At 42.2% G+C, this 26,704-nt stretch overlaps 1 protein-coding gene across 1 annotated transcript; it reads left to right on the forward strand.

Moving 5' to 3' along the window:
• Nucleotides 1-9,384: 9,384 nt before the first annotated feature.
• Nucleotides 9,385-26,206, forward strand: myt1a (myelin transcription factor 1a; the record flags this gene model as incomplete). The annotated part of the gene is made up of 24 exons (XM_080443906.1): nucleotides 9,385-9,409; nucleotides 13,089-13,177; nucleotides 13,754-13,808; nucleotides 14,351-14,390; nucleotides 14,523-14,591; nucleotides 15,153-15,292; nucleotides 15,902-16,296; nucleotides 16,345-17,182; nucleotides 17,686-17,805; nucleotides 17,916-18,006; nucleotides 18,336-18,449; nucleotides 19,243-19,460; nucleotides 19,784-19,995; nucleotides 20,166-20,381; nucleotides 20,497-20,657; nucleotides 21,233-21,295; nucleotides 21,662-21,730; nucleotides 22,346-22,408; nucleotides 23,839-23,922; nucleotides 24,335-24,556; nucleotides 24,951-25,042; nucleotides 25,313-25,416; nucleotides 25,711-25,854; nucleotides 26,063-26,206. The coding sequence occupies 24 exons, from the start codon at nucleotides 9,385-9,387 to the stop codon at nucleotides 26,204-26,206; spliced, it is 3,768 nt and encodes a 1,255-aa protein (XP_080300032.1).
• Nucleotides 26,207-26,704: the final 498 nt, after the last annotated feature.

Genomic DNA, 26,704 nt, shown 5'->3' on the forward strand with positions numbered 1-26,704 from the left:
TGTTTGTTTTATAATATAAAAATTTAAATCTGCAAAGTATCTAGTAACTAAAGTTTTCAAATAATTATAGTGGAGTAAAAATACAATATTTGCCTCTGAGATGTCGTGTAGTAGAAGTAAAAGTACAGAAAATTGAAAATACTCCAGTTAAGTAAAAATACCAAAAATATTTACTTAAGTACAGTACTTGAGTAAATGTACTTAATTACTTTCCACCACTGCTAATAGTCTTGATTTATTCTCCTAGAAATGTATCACATGGAGACTTCTTCACCTTAAATGTAGTCGTATTAAGGAGACTTTGTACAATGTACACCCACTGCATGTCCTGGATAGTGAGTGAATCAGATGATTCTATAGCACCACCTACTGTCTGTATCCTATTCATAACTGTATCCAAAAGTTATTTATATCAGTTATGAATATATGGTATGAATTTGATGGAATAAAAGTGTGTGTGTGTGTGTGTGTGTGGGGGGGCTTTTGCATTGCAGCATTTTTTTGTTGTTCCATCACACAGTTCCCAAAGGACCCAAACACTCCTTGCACACAGTATTTGGAAGGGAATGCAATACAACAGTTAACTTAGTTCTTTAAACACTTAAGCCCTATTTTACACCTTGTCATACAACAGTGCATTACAAAAATAACTAAAATAGGTGATCTAAAAGCTCGCTATGCCATACACTGTGAGCTTGTAAATATGTTATTTCGGCCATTTTGAAACAAAATGTCATTATTTTCTTGAAAATCGAATTAAAATCAGTTAGCGATTATTTTTTATAATCGATTGAATCGATGAGTTCGATTAACTGTTGCACCCCTAGTGGATTAAAAAAAAACAATAAATAAACAATCAAACTGAACGTTATAGAGACAACGTAACAAAAAGCTTCAAGAAGCTACAGAATTTTGCAGGAAATGTTTCTAAACTGTAACACGTCAGTCTCTCAAGTAAACCCACATCAGTTATCTGCAAGTGTCATGTGACAAGAAGGAGATCTTCCTCCTTCAGACCTTGAGGCAGTCTCAGCCTGGCTTTCTCCTTTTGTGTTTCTGTTTTATGACTCTCAAGTCAGCCCTTCTGTTACAGTGCCTAGAGGCCAAACCTTCTGCTTCACCCTTACCCCTTCTCTATGTGTCCCTCTATCTCTCTCTCTCTCTCTATCTCTTTCTCTCCCTCTCTCTCTCTCTCCCCCTCTCTCTCACACACACACACACACACACACACACACACACACACACACACACACACACACACACACACACACACACACACACACACACACACACACACACACACACACACACACACACACACACACACACACACACACACACAGCCTACTCATCAAAAGCATAAAGAGAAGCAGGGGGGGAGGGAGGGGGAGGGCAAGAGAGACAGAGAGACAGAGAGAGAAAGGATAGATACAGAGAGAAGAAGCACAGTCCCTTCCTGTGCTCTGTCTGTCTGTCTGTCTGTCTGTCTGTCTGTCTGTCTGTCTGTCTGTCTGTCTGTCTGTCTGTCTGTCTGTCTGTCTGTCTGTCTGTCTGTCTGTCTGTCTGTCTGTCTGTCTGTCTGTCTGTCTGTCTCTCTCTCTCTCTCTCTCTCTCTCTCTCTCTCTCTCTCTCTCTCTCTCCCTCTCTCTCTCTCCCTCTCTCTCTCTCTCTCTCTCTCTCTCTCTCTCTCTCTCTCTCTCTCTCTCTCTCTCTGAGGAGCATATGTCAGTGAAACCAGGCAGTGCACTTGCTAATTAGACACATCTTTTGTGGCAGGTCACCCCCCTTGTAGCGTTGACGGTTTTTATTGGGCCCTTAATGAGCCCAGCCCAGGGATGCTCCTGTCTCTGGTTTCATCTCTTTTCACACATTTTGTCATCAGGCTAAAGCCAGGAAGGCCTCAAATGGATCCTGATTTCAGCTCTTTATCTCCGTCTGTCCAAGATGAGGTCCCTCTGCAAGAGGGCTTCATTGTGATGGTATCTGGGAAAGTCACAGCTGGCACCCTGGAGGCATAACCAGCATGCATATTACATAATCGTAAACATCCCGGCTTCAAATCTGGCTCAAAACTTGTGCTGTATGTTACACTAGAAAAATACAGTGTTAACACCTATTTTGAAAATGGAATCATGTGGATCTTGGGATCCACATGGGAACAGCATGGCTCCAATGTGGATGACTGACTTGGCTTTGATGTGGAACTCGGACTTCATGTGGCCAGCCTGTGACGTCAGTCATCTATGACATCAGGACATGAAGTTTTAGCCAGATCAGACCATTGACTAAAACACTTAAAAAAGTATAAAACAAACAATTAGTGGCCTATTGGCACAGTGCATACAAACTTTGGCACTTAAAAAAAAAGGCGTGCCAGTTTTAAAGTGATTAAATTAATTAATTCAGGATCTTACTGTGGGTCCTCTCTCCTTTTTGTCTCAGTACTCTAAATAATGAAGACATGTCTCAGATGTAATGTCACAGGATGTCGATTTAGTTTCATTGTTGAGTTTTAGAATCGACTCCATTGGAACTGGCTTCCTTCGCTGAAGTCACAGACGCTGTCTTCTTGTCCCCACATGGCTTCAATAGCATACGCAGGAGGTCTTTTGGACTTGGAGCCAAGAGAAGCAGAGATCACACAAGGGCCTCCTCTGTGCAGTGCAATGGTCAATTCATGGCAGTCATGAATGAAAGCTCATGGAGTTCTCTGCACATATATACACACAAAAAGGAGAAGAAACGGGAAGCCCCTCTCGATTATTGCTGTGCAAGTTGAAGCTAAAGGATCAGTGGTTTTAAAAATTTGTCAAGGGAAATAAGTCACGGCACACCTGTGTTTGTATTGAAAATAGCCGATCTCTAAGTTCACAACGTCGTTATGAAACGTTTTGTGAGCTATTTATATTTAACTTTTCTGTCCAAAATAAGGACACCAGATTGAAAGTGAGAATTTGCCGTATTGTGAAATAAGTGTGCGCAGAGTAGCCTCCTGATATAGTAAATTAAAAGATAATGCATAACTTTTTGTATAGTTGGAATAGTATATTGTAATAATGATGTGTGGCACTGGTTATCACAAAATGCACATCTGGACTTGTCTCATGGCACACTAGTGCCTCAGGCTCAGCACACCGTTTGAATCACTGTTCTACATTAACCATGCAGATATGCCATTGTGGAGGGGGTTGCTTAATTAAGCTGTCGTTTTTTGAACCCCCCCCCCCCCACACACACACACACACACCCTTTGGGAACGAGGCACGTGGTGTATTCAGACCCAGTAAATAAGGCAGCATCCCCTGCTATTGTTTTTCAAGAGGTCAGTCCCCTTCCAGCACCTGCTTCTACAGCAATGCAAAGAGAGGGGCTTCACCAGGGCGGTGACCTCTCCCTACAGGGCACCTAGGTGGGGTCAGGGGGTCAAACGAGTGAGCGGTGGGCCAGAACTTCTACACAGTAAAATTCTCAGTGTTAATTTAACTCTGAGAGGGTACAAATGGAACCAAATGGAACCGTAAGGGTCCATTTGGTTGCATTTGTACACTCCACAGTTACAAATGGATCAATTAAGACCGAGGATTTTACTGTGTACCCTGCTCTTGAGTGCAGCGTGCACCAGAACCCTTCCCTGTGGGCAGGGTATCTCCTTTCCTTGAGGCCATTAAGTCTAATTGATGCTTCGTCGCACAACGGTGTCGCTTGTTGAAAATAATAGATTTTTGGTGTTAGCTTGAAAATCTGTTCTTTTCGTCGTGCGACGTAGCATTAGTCAGGCTTTAGTCTTGCAGGCTCTTAACTGTCCCTGGTCTCTCATTTATCAAAGTTGATTAACAACATCCAACCCAATTGGGTTGAGTTGCAGGATAAAGAAGTAACGACAAAAAGGAGGGATATCTGCACAATTAATGAGTGCATTAAAGAGTGGGAGCTGTTCAGATATCACTACTTTTTGTGGTATTTCACTCCATGGGTGATTTAGAAATATCTCCAAAACGGCTTATACTTAAAACTTAACAATAATACAATTTTCTGAGATTTTTACAACTAGCAACTCTGCTGGGTTGGTCTCTTTCAGACTGGCAGACAGCTGCCTGTAATTTTAGACTATTTCCGTCTTAATGAAAAAGAAGGGGAGGGGTAATTCTCTGTATCATTGGGCTGATTTACATACAGATGCCAACTCAGGCCTGCTGGGTAGAAAATGAGGGGTGGGAGGGCTCTGCAGCTCCACAACTCCTGCAAGCCTGCTGGCCCTCTGCTGGCCTTGCGCCATGGTGATAGGAATGTGCACCTCGAATGACTATGGATTCTTCGGAGGATGGGCACAGGGACTTCATCAATCTATTGGAGAGGACCTTCCATGAATAGCTGCAGCACTGCAATGGCTGACACGCACATGCACATGCACATGCACATGCACATGCACATGCACATGCACATGCACATGCACATGCACATGCACATGCACATGCACATGCACATGCACATGCACATGCACATGCACATGCACATGCCAGTGGCAAGGGATGATGAAAGAAAGGTTTGTCCTGAAGGAAGTTAGTGAGTAATAATAATAATGATATGTCACGTTTCAAAAAACTGTTTGGACCCCTGTTTCCCAAACAGAGGGTCGGGGACCAATTTCTATGGGTCGCGAGTAAATATCCCTTTTTTTGTGTTTCCTAAATCCTGTTATAAATTATTATTATTCTAAAAGATTTTCAAAAAATGTCCAAACAAATTCACACATTTTCATGATATGGAAACAAATTCAAACATTTTTCTAAAAATAATTTAATAAATAAAATAAATGGCAGATCTGCAAGCTCACAACGTGATGCGAAGCAAACGTGGGTCCTGGGCAAATTTCTCTTTTGGGTCTTGAGCTAAATGTTTGGGAACTAGTGGTTAGTGAGTGAGTGAGTGAGTGAGTGAGTGACTGACTGACTGACTGACTGACTGACTGACTTGATTTATTTGATTTGATTTATTTACAAAAACAGAACAAAAGTAACATCATTAAAACAACACAGAAATAAGTGCAGGTGAGAAAAGGAAACCCATAAAGGGCTTATAAAGGTTCTCACCTAAAAATAATAAACAAGTAGTTAAACAAAAATAATCAAGTTAAACATAATAATCAAACATAAGACATGACAAACACAAATACCTTGAGTGCAGTTCAATGTGTGGGTGCGAGTGTCTGTGTATTGTGTGTGTCTGTGTAGTGAAGATGAGGAGTTGGCAATAAGTATGTGTGTATTCCAGAGTAAAGAACCTCTGACTTTAATGGAGAACTGGCTATGTGTGGTACGGCTGAAGGGAGGATGGAGATTATCGGATTGTCTAGTATTATGATTATGAACTTGTGAGTTGGTCTTAAAATATTCTTTAAAAGGTGTAGGAAGCGTATTTGAAAGGAAGAACTGACTGACTGACTGATTGACTGACTGACTGACTGACTGACTGACTGACTGACTGACTGACTGACTGATTGAGTATATGATTGAGTGTATGATGGAGGGAGGGAGTGTAGTGAGAGAGGGAGGGATGGAGTGATTGAGTGGGTGTGCTTAATTGGGGAGGTGTCAGTAGGCATGGTGTTGATAAAGACGATGGGGGTGCACAAGGGCAGGTGGCAAGAAATGGTGTGCTTGTGTGTGTGTGTGTGTGTGTGTGTGTGTGTGTGTGTGTGTGTGTGTGTGTGTGTGTGTGTGTGTGTGTGTGTGTGTGTGTGTGTGTGTGTGTGTGTGTGTGTGTGTGTGTGTGTGTGTGTGTGTGTGTGTGTGTGTGTGTGTGTGTGTGTGTGTGTGTGTGTGTGTGTGTGTGTGTGTGTGTGTGTGTGTGTGTGTTAAAGAGACTGTGGGGTGAATGTCTGTAAGAGTGATGCTGGCACATTACCACACCCACACACACACACACACGCACACGCACACGCACACACGCACACGCACACGCACACGCACACGCACACGCACACATTTAAAAAAGAGCTATGTTATTTTTTCCCAAATCAACTAAGTGATTAAAGTGATCAACTTGTGATCAACTGATGAAAATGATGTACTGAAAAATAATGTAATTTTTTACACATTGTATGCGTTCAGTTTGCATAGTTAATTGCTGTGCATGGTTTCCTTTGTTTCGGAAGCAAATGACAAATTATATACAGTTCAGTACTGTAAATTTACAGTATATAGGCCTACTGAAAGTTAACTGAGTTATCTGAAAAATAATTTTCAGCTTGTCATGTATGCTACTATTTAAATGTAGTGGTGGAAAGTAACTAAGTACATTTACTTGAGTACTGTACTTTTTTGAGTATCTGTATTTTACTTGAGTATTTGTATTTTTGGATCAAAGAGAAGTATTGTACTTTTGACTACATACATTTCTAGGAAGGGAAAAAGAACATTATGAATTATGAACCGCTTAAGCTTTATTTCTAATATAGCGAAATTAGCAGATCTACAAGCTTACAACACTGCTTGTAGTTCGGCTGTTTTTACTTTTAGATTTTCTTTTGACCATTTTTTTTTTAATCTTTAAATTTTTGGGTTCAATAGCCCACAGCAATATATTGATATTAAAAATATATTTGTATTTGTAATTTGTACCTTTAATTTTTTTTTTTTTAAAGCATTTAAAGTATTTTTAAAATGACTCCAGTACTTTAACTCAAGTATAAATTTGACAGAGCAACTTTCGCTAGAAGTTGAGTAATATTTGACTTGGAGTATCTATACTTTGAAGTACTGAGGTTGAGTAGATATTTTGTCCACCACTATTTAAATGTGAATGATAAAAGACAGCTGTACTGAGAAAATGTTTTCTCATTACACACTGCACAAGAATGAACATGCTTTCACACCCCACACACACACAACGCACGCACGCAGTTACACACGCGTGCGCGCGCGCACACACACACACACACACACACACACACACACACACACACACACACACACACACACACACACACACACACACACACACACACACACACACACTCAAGCACAAGCACACTCCTAAGCGGCTTCTTGTTCAATGGCCTGGAAATCATTGTGATAACTCCGCCCCAAAGTGTGAGCAGCTTTTGTTATTGTAATCAGGCTTTGACAGGAACGTGTGTGCCAGGGTCAGGACTGGAGTGTGTGTGTGTGTGTGTGCGTGTGTGTGTGTGTGTGTGTGTGTGTGTGTGTGTGTGTGTGTGTGTGTGTGTGTGTGTGTGTGTGTGTGTGTGTGTGTGTGTGTGTGTGTGTGTGTGTGTGTGTGTGTGTGTGTGTGTGTGTGTGTGTGTGTTTTGAGCTTAATGTATGTACTTTGCCAGAACTTTGGGCTTTTCTTTTTTTTCTTCTTTCTTATCTGGTCCCTTCCAGTAATGAGACACCACTTGTATTCTGTGCAGTTGAACACCCTTTAAGACTTCTGGTGCATGATATTACTAAAATGTTTTCAAACAGTTGATGTTGCATCAAATGACATCACTTTGTCTTCAGCCATGGAGTCAACTGGTTCCTGCAGCAGGAGCCTCATGCATTTTCAACTCTTGTTTCTTGGTCTAGAAAATGTAGTTATATTAACCACTCTAGCCTGATTTATATTTCATTGTATGTCAGGAGCTTGTAGATCGGTTAAAAAATAGATAAATACAAATTAGAATGACATGCCCAAAATAGGAACGCCAGGTTGAAAGTAGTTAATGCAGGCTGTATAACAAAGGGGAAATGATGCTCTAAAACAAAATTATTGCTTTAGCAATAATAATTATTATTATTGCTAAAGCAATAATTTTGTATTCTGTATTACATTCTGTATGTATTCTATAATAATAATTATTATTACATTGATTATTTACCACTATTGTTGCCTTTATTGGTGCTTTCAATACATTTGTTCTTGGTAAAAATAATTTAAAAAAAAAGTTTGCCAGAAAAGTTTAAGTGAAATGTCCTCTCTCACCTCTGTCCCTCCCTCCACTTCCACCCGTCCTCCTCAGAGCCTGCAGATGCCCTGGACTACAATCAGAGGCCCCCTTGGGCCGGGGGTGGGGGGGGGGGACGGGGGGTGCTGCAGTCATCATTATCTGCACTGCCATCTGTCATCCGGGTATACAGAGGCACCCCAGTCCCGGCTGGTAGAGTGAGAGCGAGTATTAAATCAGAACATATGCTGCCCTCAGTGCCCTCTTCACAAACTTTGTAAAGTACCACTTTAGATTTCAGACCAGGGAGAAGATGGACCCATGGCAGACACAAAAACTCACAAAGCATTTCAGTTGTCTGTTCTGTTATTAGACATAACAAATTGCAACTGGTCAACGCACAAGCAAAATTATTTTTGTTTATAGGATCATTGTGAAAAAGAAGAAATAAGCCGCACGGCACTTAGCCTATAGCACCAGCTGTCATTTTCTTAACAATGAATGAACGACCCCAAACAAAAATAAAACTACAAAACATATTTTATAGTAGCCTATTATTAAGCTTATATAGTTGATGCTGCATGATGGGGTGTGAGTGAGAGTGCATGCAAGTGAGTGAGAGACACTGATTCAGATTAATCATGTCCAACTTGAAGCACGGTGAAAAGTTAAAACCTAGATTCTAGAACACTGTTTCCCAAACAGTGGGTCGGGAATTGGGACCCATCTTTGGGCCGTGGACCAATTTTTATGGGTGATAAATATCTTATTTTTTCCATTTCCTACATATATATATATATATATATATATATATATATATATATATATATATATATATATATATATATATATATATATATATATATATATATATATATTATATTATATATATATATTTCAAAGGATTTTAAAAAGTTTAAACAAAAATAAATTACAACTTTAAGATGAAAAACTCTTTCTATGAATAAATTCCATAATAAACACATAGCATGGCATGTGTTGTGTGCTTGTAGATCTGCTATTTTCACTAGTTTGGGTCCCCTGCAAATGTCTAATTTCTCTCTTGGGTCTTGAGCTAAAAAGTTTGGGAAACACTGTTGTAGTAGACACCGGCCGAAAAGTTGGAGTTCGGTGTGATGTGCTGGGGCAACACCATAGACATATCATATGTATCTATGGGGGACACCACACCGTCACTGCGACTTCTTTGTGCTCACTTTCAATGGCCATTGTTTTGGGAAGCTGGCAGCGTACGCCGCTCCCATTGGCTGCCTTCGGAGACATGGGAACAAAAGTGGCGGCATCTGATTGGTTGAACTGCACAGCAGCTGTCTCCCCCCTCCCTTTGCCCAGTGAGAAGTTCTCTTCAAAAGTTTCTCTCAAGTTGCCACAGTTTTAGATTAGAACTTAGAAGCGGTGTGTGTGTACTGAGAGAAAACCCACCCACCGCAAACATGAAGCTCTGTAAAACTTTCTTGGGTAAGTGTTATTTCATTTAGCTATTTTATTCCTATTTGTCGGTTACTTAGTTTAGCTATTAACTGAACTGGGGGGACAGCTGTTATCAGAAGAGCATCTGGCTACCCTGTTGTTGTGTTGTATGTGGTTTAGGTTTGATTTCTTTTCAACAAGATGTATTTGTTTGATACACACTTTTCATGCCTATTTTGACTATTTTGTCAAAATAGCCTACTGTTGATATATGACTACTGGCAAATGTGTAAATTGTATCCACGTTGAGTCTATATGTGATGTTGAAAAAACAACAAAATATCAACAAAACATTTAAATGTAGAAGAGCGAAGGTCTGTAGGATACGTTATGTTATTGGTTTACCTAAATGGACGAACTTTCAAAAAAAGTTTAATGTAAAAAGTTAACCCGATCCTGTTCTGTTTTAAACTCTGCTTGTAGGAGCTGCAGACAGTTTGTTTTAGACAAAGGAAAGTTTTGTGTCCGCAGGGATTAGTGGCTCTTAGCGCAGTGGACGTCAGGGTTCAGGAATATTAAAAAAGTTTTGTGCCAAGAGGAAGGAGGAGGGAGGGAGGGAGGGAATGGGGGGACGGGGGGTGTGGGGTGTCTGTCAGACGGGTCCATCTGTTTATGTGCAGTGCTCCTGAGTGCCTTTTCTCGCAGCCTATGTAATATTTATACAGCCAAGCCCGTCAGACCACATCCATCTGCACAAGTGAGGGACTGGGATGAAAAGCATGAGCTCCAGCTGGTCGCCGGCCAAGTGTATAGTGGGGCTCTTTAAATATGCAAAACCGACCCGTTGCCCTTTAAGTTTATGTCACACCATTTGCGTATCCTACACTTTGGTTGTTGCATAGGAATTATGGACTCAATATTACACCAAATAATATGGTAAAACATAATATTACTTTACAAATGGGATGGGCACAGCACATTTGACTGGGATAACTTGGATCCAAATATAGGACAGATGGTCGTGGATGGATATCATTAGAACTTTTAATATGATTCAAATAAATAAATCTGTTGTTTAATCAGTAGCCTAACCTCCTGGTTATTGACAAATGGCCTATTGTAGGCAGTAAGAGATAACGTTGGCAGTCAATTGTTTTATTGATTCTGTGTTGAATTGCCACTGTAAGCCTTTGTATGAGTCCTTGGTTATCATATTTTTTAGGTCTAACAATGTGCAAAATTGACTAATAATAAGTTAACCACTTAAACCTTCTAGATCGTCTATTTTAGGCTAGTTACTATGTAGATTTTGTTTAATATTTCCAAACATACATTAACCACTTCAGCCATATATACATTTCGGCCATTTGAAAATATTCGATCTACAGCTTGTAGATCTGCTATTTTCCAAATATTTGTATACATTTTATAAATTGTATAACTTCTTCATTTGATAGACATTCTGCATATGAGTACTTTCTACTTTTGGTGCTTTAAGTAGGCCTACATTTTCTTACCAACTTACTGAAGTATAACATTTTAGTACTTTTTCCACCACTGGTTGTGTGATATTATGGACCAGTCTTGTCCTGCAGGAGCGCAGTAGAGCCAGGACACTGTCCATGGTCCTGAAAGTCCTGTCGCACATATCACTGTCCCTGGTGCTGAACCAAGCGATGTCCGTTTGCTGTCACGTTTGGGCCAATTTTTTTTGTGTGGCATTTAGTGGTTGAAATAGTAGGAATTAACTACTGTCAAAAATGACAAGAAAGCCCTGCCCCTTAATATGGTGAGCTTGGTTTGTTCTGGTGATGTCACATCATTGGGGGAGGGGTGAACAATAGTCTGTGAACGAAAGGTAAGGTAATATTTCTCTTTGACAAAGGCAAATGGGGACGCGTTAATTTCTTTGAGGTGCCGGTGTACATTTATACCATCCGGACTATATAACGTGTGGACCCGTGCATCGTTTGTAAAGAGCCGGCATAACGCTTTACCGGGGATTTTTTTTTTAACGGTCAATGGAGGAGGTAGGCTATATACGTGCAGCCTTTATAACGCTCAGCAGAAGTTCGGATGTGATCGGGCCCATCTTACTTAAAAAGAACCCAGTGAAATCATTTGTTATGATAGGCAGTTAATCGTCTTGATGTTTTTTTTTAATCACTTAAAAGGACATTTTAAACAATTCCTATTATTTTCGTGAGGTCTGTTTTTCAAACGGGTTTCTTTTTTTCTTTCGGTGAGCATTGTGTTGGTTTCTACAATGGACGGCCGGTGTTTGTATAACTCTCACAAAAACAGTCCGAGCATTTAATCATAATATGATAGCTAGATTATAGATGAATTTGTACAACCTCTACTACATTCTTAAATGATGGTCGCCTGATGGGTAAACTACAGTAGCGCCTCTTATGTAAAAGGGATCAGAAGTCCATTCTAGCGTCGTCCTAGCAGCTCATTGGACGGATAGTCGTTCATAGTAATGCTTGCTTAGGAAAAAGAGAAGGGCCTTGTCCTGTTTATTTGTAGGAGCTTTAGGCCTCGCAGCCAAGCCTACATTTTGCGCTGCGTTTCGCACTGTATACTTTATATTGTTGGATCAGACTGACATGTCGTCTTCTTTTCGGTCTACTTTTACACAAATAATCCTGTTCAAGTTGTAGACGGGTTATTAGGTTACAGCCTCTAAAGGAATGTTGAGTGAAAAAGGGGGTATTGACTGTTTTATTGGAACACTAATATTCTTGCATGGTACTTTATCAAATCCACCACTGTCTAAAACTCTCGAAAATGGGATATGGATGGACTGAGTGACATTTGTCTGTCACCTCTCAAACCATCGTTGCCCTGTCACTCTCTCTACACTGTAAAATCCTGGGTTTAATTTAAGTCTGAGAGTGTCCAATGGAACCAAATGTACTGCAAGGGTCCAGTTGGTTCCATTTGTACACTCTCGGAGTAGAGAAGAGTTACAAATGGATACATAAACACTGAGGATTGTTATTGTTTGTTCTATTGTGTTCAGAGTATTTGGAGTCCAGGCTTTAGAAACCACATAGTGCTGCTGAAGCACATATAGCACCTTATTAGCAATATACTGCATGTATGTTTTGACATCACCATTTTTGCATTGTTTGCATGAATATGTGTCAGGAACAAAGCAAATGGGAAATTATGTTTAGGCCTGTAATAAGCAAAAAAAAAAGCAAAAAAAAGCAGACTCTATGCCTTTTTCTTGGTTTGTAGCTAGTCATGATATCAGATTTCCACACCATAAACTGTCCAGAGTGTATTGTCTCTGTGTTTTGGAAGCACACAGCATTTAGGGTGGCACAGAAATGCGACGCAGAAATATCTCCAAACGCACTTTTACTGGAAGCCTATGAATGTAGACATATGAATTCAAACAATGTTGTTTTAAAGTTAACACTTCCAATACACAAACTGGTGTGCATGCGTGTGTGTGTGTGTGTGTGTGTGTGTGTGTGCGTGTGTGTGCGTGTGTGTGTGTGTGTGTGTGTGTGTGTGTGTGTGTGTGTGTGTGTGTGTGTGTGTGTGTGTGTGTGTGTGTGTGTGTGTGTGTGTGTGTGTGTGTGTGTGTGTGTGTGTGTGTGTGTGTGTGTGTGTGTGTGTGTGTGCCTGCCTGCCTGCCTGCCAATGATGAGTAGCCCTGATTGATACCTACAAGGCTAATATGTGTGTGCCTGCTTTTCTCATTAAACAGAAAATGAGTTCAGAGGTCAGCTGCTGAACCAGAGGTGGACCAAGGGTGACACAGTCAGCAGCTGGTTGAAGAGGAGCCATCGAATCAAAGTAAGAGTCTCTCTCTCTCTCTCTCTCTCTCTCTCTCTCTCTCTCTCTCTCTCTCTCTCTCTCTCTCTCTCTCTCTCTCTCTCTCTCTCTCTCTCTCTCTCTCTCTCTCTCTCTCTCTCCTCATATGTGAACATGGAAGGTCTAGATTTGATTTGATTTTATTTGATTTTGGTAAAAGAAATACGAGTAAAGAATATTCCACCAGCATCCTGGCGACAGGCCCATTGAATGTTGTACAAGGTACATTCATCACAGCGTAGGGCCAGGATTCATTTTCAATCCACTTCTATCAAATTGTGGCTCTCAGCTGGTTTCGCACACCGATTCCTCCCATTGAAGTTGTTTGTCCATGTCAGAACATTTCAAAACCCAACTCTGGACCCCAATCCACTGATACAGTGTTAATTTGCAAACCTAATAGGCCCTTAGGGGTCCATTTGGATACATTTATACACTCTCAGAGTTAAATTAACATAGAAGATTTTACAGTGGACCAACTCTGTGTAAGATGTTATTGTGTCATTTATTTATAGTTATTTGTGTAATTAAGCCTTTTGTTTTCCCTCTGTTGTGCAGATGAGCCAAGACGCAGCTGAAACACGAACACGGACTCGCTCTAAAGGCATCCGAGGTGATTGGTTATGTTTAACCACTTAATCCCTCTATTCTTTGTAAAACGGACCTGAGTTTTTTCAAAATCTCTTTGCAAATAAAGCAGATGAAGATACACACACACCACACACACACACACACACGCACACGCACACACGCACACACACACACACACACACACACACACACACACACACACACACACACACACACACACACACACACACACATACACACACATACACATAGATAGACACACACACACACACACACACACACACACACACACACACACACACACACACACACACACACACACACACACACACACACACACACACACACACACACACACACACACACACACACACACACACACACACACACACACACACACACACACACACACACACACACACCAGCAAGAACACAAACACACCCATATACAGCAGCAATTGATTGCTTGATTGAATACTGATTCAACTGATATTAATGGCAATCATTAGTTCTCAGTTTAATGACATTGACATTAATGACATTGACCCCATTTTTTGCCCACAGCTGCTTTAGAATTGGTGGGGCAAGAGATAAAGCAAGTGGGGCAAGAGATAAAGCAAGAGTTAAGGTGAGTGGCAAACATATGGATAATGCTTGACAATATTTCTCAAGCATGTATGGATGGAAAACATTGGATCAAAAACACTGACATTTACCTTCCCCCCTTTGTGTCCAGTAACAGCTGCCCCACTCCTGGATGCAATGGCAAAGGTCACGTCAGTGGAAGATACTCACGTCACAGAAGGTAGGACTCTCAGCGCCTCCCCTAATCTATCTGGATAGATGAAAGTCTGATTGGTCCAGTGATTTGCGGGATTATCTCTGGACAAACACACACAGACACACAACAACACACCATTAAAAGAGCAATCGTAGAGTATGTTTTAGTTCTCCCATAGTAAGTAGCCCATAGTAAGAAGTTGAAGGATAAGAGCCATAAAGCTTGGTTAAAGTTGTCATGATCCCTGAAGATTACATATTGGAAAATGTGTATTTATATCTTAACCACGTAAACCATATATACTTTGTTGACCGGAGTCCCCTAGGGTTTTGTATTGACCCCTCCCCTTTTCCCTCTACACCAAACCCCTCCTGACGAATGTTTGCATATTTTCACCGAATGTTCGCCTATTTTCGCAGAATGTTCACCTATTATGACATGCCCAGAATAGGGATACTAGGTTTCACGTGGTTAAGATAAGGGGTCAAGAAGAGTGAGGAAATCTGAAAGATATTGGAAAGAGGGGCCAGGTTTAAGGGGGAGACAACTGAAAGTCAACTTGTGTTTGGTTTCTACCTTCCTCAGTGTACTGGGATGTCCTATCGTGAAGAAGAGGAAGCTGGAGGAGGCAGAGGCGGAGGAAAACCAGTCTGCCCCAAAGAGGAGCAGGAGCCAGCCTCTTAAACTTGCGATGGATGAGGGCTTCAACGCAGACAGCGATGGGGGTAGTGAGGCTGAGCAAAAAGAGGAAGAGGAGGTGGAAGAGGACATAAAGGAGAAGAAAAAGAACAAAGTGAAAAGCATGCACGAGTCAGTGAAAGGTGAGTGAAGGACACCTATCATATTAACATTATGTCTTGTGTGAAATCTGTGGAGATTATAAGAAGGGTTAAGTCAAAGCTGGCAATGATTATTAAACATTTTAATACTGGCATCCATAATTTGGGCAAATGTTCAAAATCTTTCAACATTTTTCAAATGTTTCCAAATAACGTAATAGTTGATCTATAAGCTCATAGCATGTTGCGATACAACACGTTGTTAGTTTGTAGATTGGCTACGCGGGCAATCTAGAGTTTGGCTACGCGGCCCTCACACCTACCCATGTTTACTATCTCCTCAACTTCATTAAAATAGGATTTGGGTGCAAAATCGGCAAAGTTGCTGGAAGGGTTCACAACAGAGAACAACATAAATAAATGCCTGTTTTACAAGGCGTTTAACAACTGCAACTGCTAAAATGCGATTCATATGCCATTTGTTGTCCATTAGATGGGTGATGATGTGGCACTATTGTTTGTCACTAACCAGCTAATTGCATTCTGAATCCTTAGCGGACTGTCCATCAGTGGAGACAAAAGAGACTGAACCATCGCCAGCCGAGTCCACCGCAGATGCTATCGAACACAACAGCCAGGAAGAGGTGGAGAAGACTGAAAGCAACGCCTCTCAGTCCGACCCCACAGGGGCTGAGATCCCAGAGGACACAGAACCGGAGGCGGAGTCCCAGAGGACAGAGGAGACGGCGGAGACGGTTTCAGAACCGCAGTTCACCGATGTCCACGAGGAGGAAACAGTAAAAGACATGGAGCCGGAGGAAGAGGAGTCGGCCACCGAGGAGGGACCATTAGACGGACCGTTGGACGGACTGTCAGGCGCACCCTCGGACAGACCGTTGGACGGACTGCTGGACAATGTTGTGGTGGCGGAGGAAACCGAAGTAGAGGAGGTGAAAGAGGTGGCACAGGAGGAGGTGGAGGAGGAGGAGGTAGAGGAGGTAGAGGAGGAGGAGGAAGTAGAGGAGGTAGAGGAAAAGGGTAAAGTCGAGGACAAAGCAGAAGTAGAGAGACAGCGCGTGAGCAGCCAGGAGAACTCCGATCACCAGTACTCGAGTGGGGATTACAACAGCCTTCCGGCTAAAGAGGCACTGGAGGGAGAGAGGAGGACGGAGCAGGAGGAAGAGGAGGAGGAAGAAGAGGAGGAGGAGGAGGAAGAAGAGGAAGAGGAGGAGGAAGAAGAAGAAGAAGAAGAAGAGAAGGAGACCCACCAAGAGATTGACACTTTTCTCACCTCCAGTCCTCCCACTCAGGGATCCGAAGCCGAGGCGTCACTCAGGGAAGAAAGACTCTGCACACCGATGACCGAGGAAGAGGAGGAAGAGGAGGAGGAGGAGGTGGAGGAAGAGGAGGAGGAGGAGGAGGAGGTGGCGGAAGAAGAAGAGAGGCAGGAAAGGGCAGTGGGCGAGGTGGTTGAAGAAGAGGAGGAAGAGGACGAGGAGGAAGATAGGGACTCAAACAAAGCCTCTCCCGCCACAGTGGTCATAGAAGTCCACTCTGAGGAGGAGGAGGATGATGAAGAAGAGGAGGAGGATGGAGAAGAGCAGGATCGTGTCTCAGAAGGGTCCGGGGTGACGGATGACTCAGAGGACTGGGACATGACGAGGGGGAACCTGGGGCTGCTGGAGCAGGCCATTGCCATGAAGGCGGAGGAGGTGAGGGAGCCGCAGGATGTGCGCCGTTCGCCCGACTACCAGCCCTACCACAGTCCCAGCGAGAGGACTTCCAGCAAGACCGTCGATGGCATCACAGTCTCACGCCGCAGTGGACACTACAGAGGTTGGGCTGCATTAATTAGTTAAATTGCCTTACAGTATTATAGACAAATCCATTGCCAGTATGGCAGCTTTTCCACTGACCATGATGTTAAATGATAAATTGTGTTAATAACACAGTAAAATGTGTAGGTACCTCCCCATTGTCGTGTATAGTATGAATTTAGGATACTGGTAACTGATGCAGTGAAATGAGGTAGTGGTACTTGAGGTTGAGTAACCATCAGACAAATGACGGTGCAAAACATACCGTAGTCTCTGCCACGCCTTCGGCCTGGCGGAGACAATAATATTATTATTGTTATTATTAAATTAATAATACTTTGTATAAAACTGCACTAGCAGAGCTAATACCAGTGTTATTCTCACGCGGTGGCATGATGCTCTCATCATGCCGTTGTGTGAAAAGAACATTGACGCTTTCCTGTCCCAAAATTCAGTGTGTGACTTACAGTATAGTACAGTATATGCTGGTAGCTGTCTAAAGCCTTGCCCTTCTTTATCCAGAGAAGAAAGAAATCAAGTGCCCGACACCAGGCTGTGATGGGACAGGTCACGTGACTGGACTGTACCCCCACCACCGGAGTCTCTCTGGATGTCCGCACAAAGATCGGATCCCACCTGAGAGTGAGTGACACACCTGACACACAAAGCACATGAACCAACTTAACAGAGATGTCAAAAGATCTCACCACCCCCTTCTCTCTCTCTCTCTCTCTCTCTCTCTCTCTCTCTAGTCTTGGCCATGCATGAGAACGTGTTGAAGTGTCCTACTCCTGGATGCACGGGGCAAGGCCATGTCAACAGTAACCGAAACACACACCGCAGGTGAGTCAACATTCACAAGGGACGTAGCCTACTGTATTAAATCAGTGGAGAGTGATAAGAAAGAAGCGAAAGATGAGGTCGTTGTCTTGATTGAATGTGCAACATTATGAATGTAGAAACAAAACTCAATTAAATGAAACACACATTCATCTCTCTCACGCACGCACGCACGCACGCACGCACGCACGCACGCACGCACGCACACACATGCCACCGATCAAATAACTATGAAACACATAATAGCAGGGGATGAGGCATGTTGGGTTTCAAGTGTATCATTTGATTCAGTAATGGAAGATGACATGTTTATGTCTCTCGTGTCCTGTCAGTCTGTCAGGCTGTCCCATTGCAGCAGCAGCCAAACTGAACAAGACCTTGGTTCTCCCTCAATCATCAGCCAGTGAGCCGGGACCCCCTAGTGGCAACTCTGACCGAGTGCTCAGGTGAGACAGTTATTATATATTTTGTTACAATTATATTGATATAGATACAAAACCTTCTATATTTCAAATTATTTTATTTTCTCCAATTAATGCCCTAATTCATCATACTACAGTGTGACACAAAAGTAGCAAAGCCGGCCGATCTACAAGCTCACAATTATTATTTTGTTCTAGTAAAAGTGTCTGTGGATTTTATAAATATTCAACCAATGAAAAGTATTTACAAGAGCTTGTGACCAGTAATAACTACATTGGATCAATTAGAACACAGGTTCTTTTTCCCATTTCCATAATCCCACATTGTCCGACAGCGACGATAATTCACTTTCAAATTCGATTTAAAATAGTGCTTCGCTCAACAGGGCTTGAAGTAAGAACCTACCTTTTAGGATGCCACCACCACTTTTATCATACTTGAATCTGTTTCTCTTTGCCGCCTTGTGCCACTTGAACCCTTGCATCCCCAGAATTCTGGGCTGAACATTTGGCAAAAACATTTGAGCATGTAGATCAGCTATGGAGGAGGGGGCCTAGTACAGAGCCACGGGGGACTCCGGTCAACTAAGTATAATGTTATGTCTTCTACACCAGCACTTCAATAGGAGTCTTTTTCAAGGATAACTAGTTTCAGTGCCTTATTTAATGTCTTTGAGGCAGGTACTGAAGAGAAAATACTCTCTTTAAAATCCATTTCTGTTTTGAAAACGTGAATTCTCTCCCTTACTTTCAATTCAATTCAGTTGCAGTTTCCACGAGCAGGAAGAATTCAGAACATCTTTCTTTCTCTCCCCAGGCCAATGTGTTTTGTGAAGCAGTTGGAGATTCCCCAGTATGGCAGCTACGGGCCCAACATGATGCCAGCCACACCACGTGCCAACCTGGCCAAGGAACTGGAGAAGTACTCCAAGGTGTCCTTTGACTATGCAAGCTTTGACGTCCAGGTGTTTGGCAAGCCCATGCTTGTTCCGAAGACACCCAGCACCAGTGAAACCTCACCCAAAGCCTTCAAATGTAAGAATGGGGCTTAGAGTGATCTCTCAGATTCACAGCTCATTTGTCATTTGAAGTAACAGTCTGGATTTTACTGTGTATAATGTTGGCATGTAATTAAAGTGCTGCACTTCCTTTAGTGGGACATCGGATTAATGTGTCCTTAAAGAAATTATGCCATCATCATTCAAAATATGACCAATGTGCCATGATACTTAAATGCCCATTTCATGATAAACAAATAATGATAACAAGTAATAATAACAAGTCAAAGCATCTTTCGCGAAGTATAATCTGATGAAAGTCTCTCCCTTCTGCTCTCTCATTCTTGTTGACCACTCTAGCCAAACCATTCCCAAAGGCCTCATCCCCCAGCCACAGTCTGTCTGGGGGTTACGAAAAAAGCAGCTCCTCCACCTCGTCCTCTAGTGGTTACGACTACAGCCACGATGCAGAGGCGGCTCACATGGCTGCCACCGCCATCCTCAACCTGTCCACACGCTGCTGGGAAAGACCTGAGAACCTCAGCACCAAGCAAAGAGAACCCAGCACCAAGGTAAAAACTCTAGCCCTGGATTTACCCAGCCAGTAGCATAGCAGCTAGCTTAGCTTAAAGTGCCAATGCAGAGTTTATTTTACACCTTTAAAGTTATACCTTTACTGTATGACTTATGGTAAGACATATTACATTTACACATGAAACTATTGTGTTGATTGCAGCAGCCGGAATCAGATATCGAAGTGGACGAGAACGGCACCTTGGACCTGAGCATGAAGAGGACTAAGCAAGAGGGTATGCAGTCTCCGGAGCCTTCGTCATCCTCCTCCACCTCCTCCCAGCACGTTGAAGGAACATCTTCTCAGGGCCACGCCCCGGTAGAGTGGGAGGAGCCTCTGGACTTCACCAAGCCCAGCGGAGCCCAGGAGGAATACCAGCATGAGGTAAACATCAATTCAACTAAAGTATATTGATATGTGTGTTTGCTTGGGTTAACAAACGAACAAGCAAAGGCAGGATGGAGGGATGGGTCATAAAGGTGCTTCTTTTGTTCCCCAGATGGAGTATACAGTCCCCTCCTATAGTCCTACGTCATCTGATGTGGAAGATGAGGATCCAGCTCAGGACAACCTAGAGGACAGGAAGTACCCTGGTGAGGTCACGACCAGCAGCTTCAAGGTCAAGTTCCTGCCCAAAGACTGCAAGAAAGAGATTATTATGTAAGTCACAATTTGCATGGCTGGATCATGCCTGATATCATAGTTGCCTTGCAAATGTATTGGGTTGCAATACAGCTGAGAAATCATTTGGAGTTTATCTGCAAATGTTTAGTTTAGTTTTTACCTCATTTTGTGTTCATCAGTGAATCAAAATTGTAGAGACAATTTACGTTGTTATGTTAAAGTAAATAAACCCCTTAGTGTCAATGTATTGGAGTCAAGAGCAGGGGTGCCTATTTATGTCTGCGCTACTCGTTTTTTCCGGGTTTGTTACCTTTTAGGGGGGGTTTTGTTACTTTAATGCGGTTAATTCGATTAATTTTGTACCAAAAATGTACTCCATGAAGTGTAGATGTCGGAGGTTTTTTCTTTTTCATTTTTTTGTGATGAGTTTGTGATGGGTGCTCGTCATTTCTCCTGGGTGCTTTAGCCCCGAGGCACCCACAGTATCGGCGCCCTTGGTCAAGCGGTGCTCAAAAACTCTCAAAAACTAATAAGACCACTTTTCAGCAATGTTTATAAACCCTGCTGAATGACTGGGGATGTATGTTAATCTCACAAATGTCTTTTTCCAGATGTCCCACACCAGGCTGTGATGGCAGCGGACACATCACAGGCAACTACGCATCCCATCGCAGGTATTGCATATTAAAAGATTTACTGAAACGATGACGATCTACCTCTGAACTGCACCTGCCATTCGTTGTTCTTGTGTGCTTTTCTTTGTTTGCATGGCAACTGTTATGCAAATCTGTACACAGAAATAATTGAATCCCTGCACTGACACAGCCTTCTTCTGCACTGTATTTACTATTAATCTTGGATTAATAGTAATATTCTAATCTAATCTAATATTCATGATTTAGATTTTTCTTTTTAAATGCTGGCCTTTCTTAATTCAAAATCTGAATCTTTCCTTATTTTCCGTCTTCTTCTTTTCTCTCTCTCCTTAATTCTCCTCTTTCTTTCCTTTTCAATCTGCTCTTCTTTTCGATATCTTGTAGCCTGTCTGGCTGTCCTCTCGCTGACAAATCACTTCGGACTCTCATGGCTGCCCACACTGCTGAACTTAAGTATGTGTGTTCATCTTCTATTTCCCCTACTGTACACTGTCACTGCCCCCTGCTGGGGAGATGAACTACAGCTCTTCTGTCTCCCCTTCCCCTTTATTTGTCCTACTTGTGTCTGGATTACTAAATGGCTTTGATTTACCCCCAAGATTGAAATGTATGTTCCATGAGACGAAATTAAGATTATGAATATTTATTCGATTAGGACTTCATTAATAGTTTAACTGGTATGCTACTTTTTGCAATGCACAGTGCACATAATAGCAATTCACTGTTTAATACAGTTATTCAAGGACTGGGGGCTGCTTCATACCTCTAAGTTGTGCACATTTAAAGGGGTCAAATACGGACATAGACATGGGTTGTGGGTGTCTGTGGACTGTAGACGCTCTCTAAAACATCTTAGCTACAATGGACATCAGGACCTTTTGTATTAGTGTACAGTATGGTTGGTTAGAACTCTTAGGTTAGAATTCTAACATGTATTATGTTCCAAACCAAAAAAAAACATGTTAATTTAATAACATGGAAGATGCACAGGTATATTTAGAGCTATACCTACCTACTGCATCATATATCATGTACTCATAAGGTGTGTTTTTCGGATTGTTGTCCTAGGTGTCCGACTCCAGGCTGTGATGGTTCCGGTCACATTACTGGGAACTACGCCTCCCACAGAAGGTACGCACACCACAAGGCAGTCACCTATCACCTGTCACATTCATCTAAGTATTGTGTACTAACCACTAATGGTCGTGGGGAAAAGTTTTTAAATGTTTCAAATACTGTGGATGCAATGTTGTTTTTATTATTTGTTTTCATGAAAATCTTCTCTAAATACCCTTTAAGATCGAACAATACACAGTAAAAATCTCATTTTCAATTAATTAAGTACAAATGTAATCAAATGGACCAGTGTTACACAGTGCACACTCTTGCACACATGATAAATGGATAAATGAACACTAAGGATTTTACTGTGAATTCCAATTTGCACAGTCCACTAGATAATTAAACCATTCTGATAGACTATGAGGAACGGCCATAGTTATTGTCGTTATTAGCAGTATATTTTCTGATGTTATTATTGGAACATTTGGCAGGCTACCATTTGCTAAGCAAGGGATACTTGACGGTGCGCCGGTCGTTGTTCAGAAATAACCTTTTTTTTTTTTTTTCAACAATATGTTTATTTATTTTTCCTTTCTTTTCACAAAATATTTCAACATTATATTACAAACACAACAGAAAACAAAAATGGACAAGTACATTAAACCATACAAGACAATCAATGAAAAAAGAAAAACATACATTGGCATCAGCACTACTCCTCTCCAGATTCGTCCATTAAATGCGGCAGATTATTGTTTTCCATATACTGTATAAAACGACCCCACACCTCCTGAAACATCTCTTGTCTGTCCTTAAGTATATATGTGATTTTTTCTAGAGGTAAGCATAAAGACAGTTCCCTGAACCACTGTGCAATGCTTGGTCTATCCGGCCTCTTCCAGGTCAATGCAATTACTCTTTTAGCTTGTAAAAGACAAATGTCTATGAATAGAAATAACCTGTTTAATGATCCTGAAGGGGGTTATAATTATGCTGCTTATTACACGGCTACTTAATAAATAAATAAATTGACACAAAAGTAACAACAAAACAAAGTATATCCTTACTTAAGGTAATGAAAGTAGGCCTATTCCATAAAGTTATGCCCAGGTGCGGCAGTCCTTCCAGCGCAACACGGTCGCCTCGGAAAACAAGGACGTGTTGATCAAATAGACAATTTTCGGTTACTGCATTGTCTATTTATCGCTTCAAATGTTTTCAAAAACATTCTTGAGAGCAATGTTTAGTTGTAAATGACATTGTTTACATGGCTGCCGTATTGGATACAGCATAAAATCAAGCAGAGCAGCAGGTGCTCTGAGCCTTTGATTAGACAGCGGTCTGTCATAGAGCTCATCGGCCATTATTCAGAAATAACACACCGCTGCATTCAGTGATTGACCAATCAGAATCAAGCATTCAACCAAGCCGTGTAATAAGTACTTCTAACATGCTTGGTCTAGTCGTCACCAACATTGCTTTGTGTTTCTCCATGGCAGTCTTTCTGGATGTCCGCGAGCCAAGAAGGGAGGGATCAAAACTACTCCCTGCAAGGACGACAAAGAAGACTCTGAAGTGCTGAGGTCAGCACTCTTGTATGTACACGTATAACTTCAAAAGACACAAGTACACACATCCACGCACGCACGTGCGCACACACATGCATGTGCGTGCGTGTACACATGCATGTACGTGTGCGCTCACACACACCTGTTTACTTTTGGGGACATTGCATTGACTTACATTCCATATCTCCATTCCCCAATCCCAACACTAACTGTCTGTAACCCTATGAAATTCAGTTCATATGTGGGGAAAATTTCGCCCTCAAACAAACACACATACATACACACACACACAGATTATACACACGCGCGCAGACACACATATATTCCCATTTTTACTACCCTGTTGCTTGTCTATGTTTCTATTACTAAGATCATTGCAATTCGCTTGCTTTAATAGCTTCACTCTTTCTTTGTGTGTCTTCACCAGGTGCCCGGTGCCAGGCTGCGACAGCCTGGGTCACATCAGCGGGAAATACGCCACCCACCGCAGTGCCTACGGCTGTCCACTGGCTGCCCGCAGGCAGAAGGAGGGCCTTCTGAACGGCACGCCTTTCTCCTGGAAAGCCTTCAAGACGGAGGGGCCTATCTGTCCCACGCCAGGCTGTGACGGCTCAGGTCACGCCAACGGAAGCTTCCTCACACACCGCAGGTACCACCCTCAGCCCAGCAATAATAGACCTATAGCCTAATTCAAACTTGAGGATGCTGCATCCCGGTCAGTGTCTATATGTTATGTGTACACATTAGAATCCTCAGTGTTAAAAATGGATAACACTGAGGATTTTACCATGCAGTGACTTGTGAGTGTCTCAATGATAGTTATTCACTTTGTACATTCAGTTTAGCATATGTTTAGCATATACTAATGAGTTGTATTGGAGATGCTTCCTTGATAATGATGTTGACACACTGTATCAGCCACACTCGCACACCACCAAACATCCAAGCAAGGGTTCAGAACGGAGAGGAGGAGTTATGCATTTTGGCAAATATTGTTTGAATGTGGGTCTGATATTGATGTTCTCTCTTTCTTTCTCCACCAGTCTTTCAGGTTGTCCCAGAACGACAGCCAACAAGAAGAGAGCCAAGCTCCCCGGAGACGAGTACCTCACAGCGAAATTCCGGGCTAGTGATGGTAAGAGATTGAAACAGATGTCCTCTGTTTATCCACTCGAATCAATATGATAGGATACGTCACCAGATAGATAAGAAAAATGTATAACCATTATACAGGCTAGTGTTGATGGAAATCAGAACATGTTGATTAACACGTTGTTAATCATTTGTATTTGGAGGTTAAATGAATAATTGCACTCTTGTCTCAGTGGGAGACCTTTTAGTCATGAAGGAGGGTTGGGTACTTCAGTAATGTCTGTTCTCTAACTTGTTAATGGTTCTTGTTCAGTTCTGGACAATGATGAGGACATCCAGCAGCTCAACAGGGAGATCAATGACCTCAGTGAGTCTAACTCAGAGATGGAGTCTGATATGATGAACCTGCACACCCAGGTGAGTCAACAACTGAATTCACACCATCACTGTTGTTAACATGCTGTTAGAGAGTTACATTTATTTCAGAAAAACGTACAGGTCCAAATGGACCCATAAGTAGGCGTACACGTTCAGAATTCAATGAACACTGGTACCACTTAGTGGAATTGTACATAAAATGTGCATTTTTATTTCGTCTCATGTCTCATCATTAGCAAAGGCGAATTCTTTCCTTTCTTCCTCACTGTGTCTTATTGCCACATATTATGATGGCTGACTGCTTACTGATTGGTTTGTGTGTCTGTGCTTCAGATCTCATCCATGGAAAAGAATCTGAAGAGCATGGAGGAGGAGAACAAGCAGATTGAGGAGAGGAATGAGGCCTTGTTCGTGGAACTGTCTGGTTTGAGCCATGCTCTGATCCGTAGTCTGGCCAACATCCGTCTCCCCTCCATGGTGAGTTACAATTCAGTACCTACAACCTACACTGGTAGACATAAACACACACAAAGGAATATGGGCATAGTGGGACACACTCAAACGCATACACACACACGCGCACACATGCGCACACAGCCACACACATGTAATAGTAGTAATAGCAGTAGTAGCAGTAGTGGTATTGGTATTAGAATTTTAAAAGTGTTCCTCATCCTCTTCTCAGCAGGAGCCTATGTCGGAGCAGAACTTTGACAGTTACGTGGACACACTGACCCACATGTTCACCAATAAAGACTGCTATCAGAACCCAGAGAACCGCGCTCTGCTGGAGTCAATCAACCAGGCCGTCAAAGGCATTGAAGTGTGAGTGTACAGCAGTGGTTCTCAACGTGAGGTCCGGGGACCCCCAGGGGTCCTTGAGGGCGTTCCAGTGGGTCCCCAACTAAATGATTGATAGTTAGGAACCAAATTCAGAGAGAGTACTGTACGAATCCATTTGTACACACTCAGAGTTAAATGATCACTGAGGATTTGACAGTGTAGATTGCGGTCCCAGAGATTTAAAACATTGTATCAAACTGGGGGTCCTTGAAATGATAAAGGTTGAGAATCACTGTTCTACAGCATTAGGAAGGGAACGGAGGGAACAGCATTCAGGAGAAGAGGAAAAAGAAGAGGCGAGAGAGGCTGTGGAGTGAAATGCCTACTCACTACTCCACCTATATTCATCCTTTTTCAACCCGCCCCCCCCCTCCCCCACCCCCCAGCGCTTTGAATACTTGATTATTATTATTTTCGGAACAAAATCATTGTCTTTTTTCCTCACCTTTGTTCCCTCTTTGCATGTTGCTTTGATGATGATATG

Source organism: Gymnoscopelus braueri, assembly GCF_963280865.1.
Source record: "Gymnoscopelus braueri genome assembly, chromosome: 12".
In the NCBI taxonomy this organism is placed as follows: domain Eukaryota; kingdom Metazoa; phylum Chordata; class Actinopteri; order Myctophiformes; family Myctophidae; genus Gymnoscopelus; species Gymnoscopelus braueri.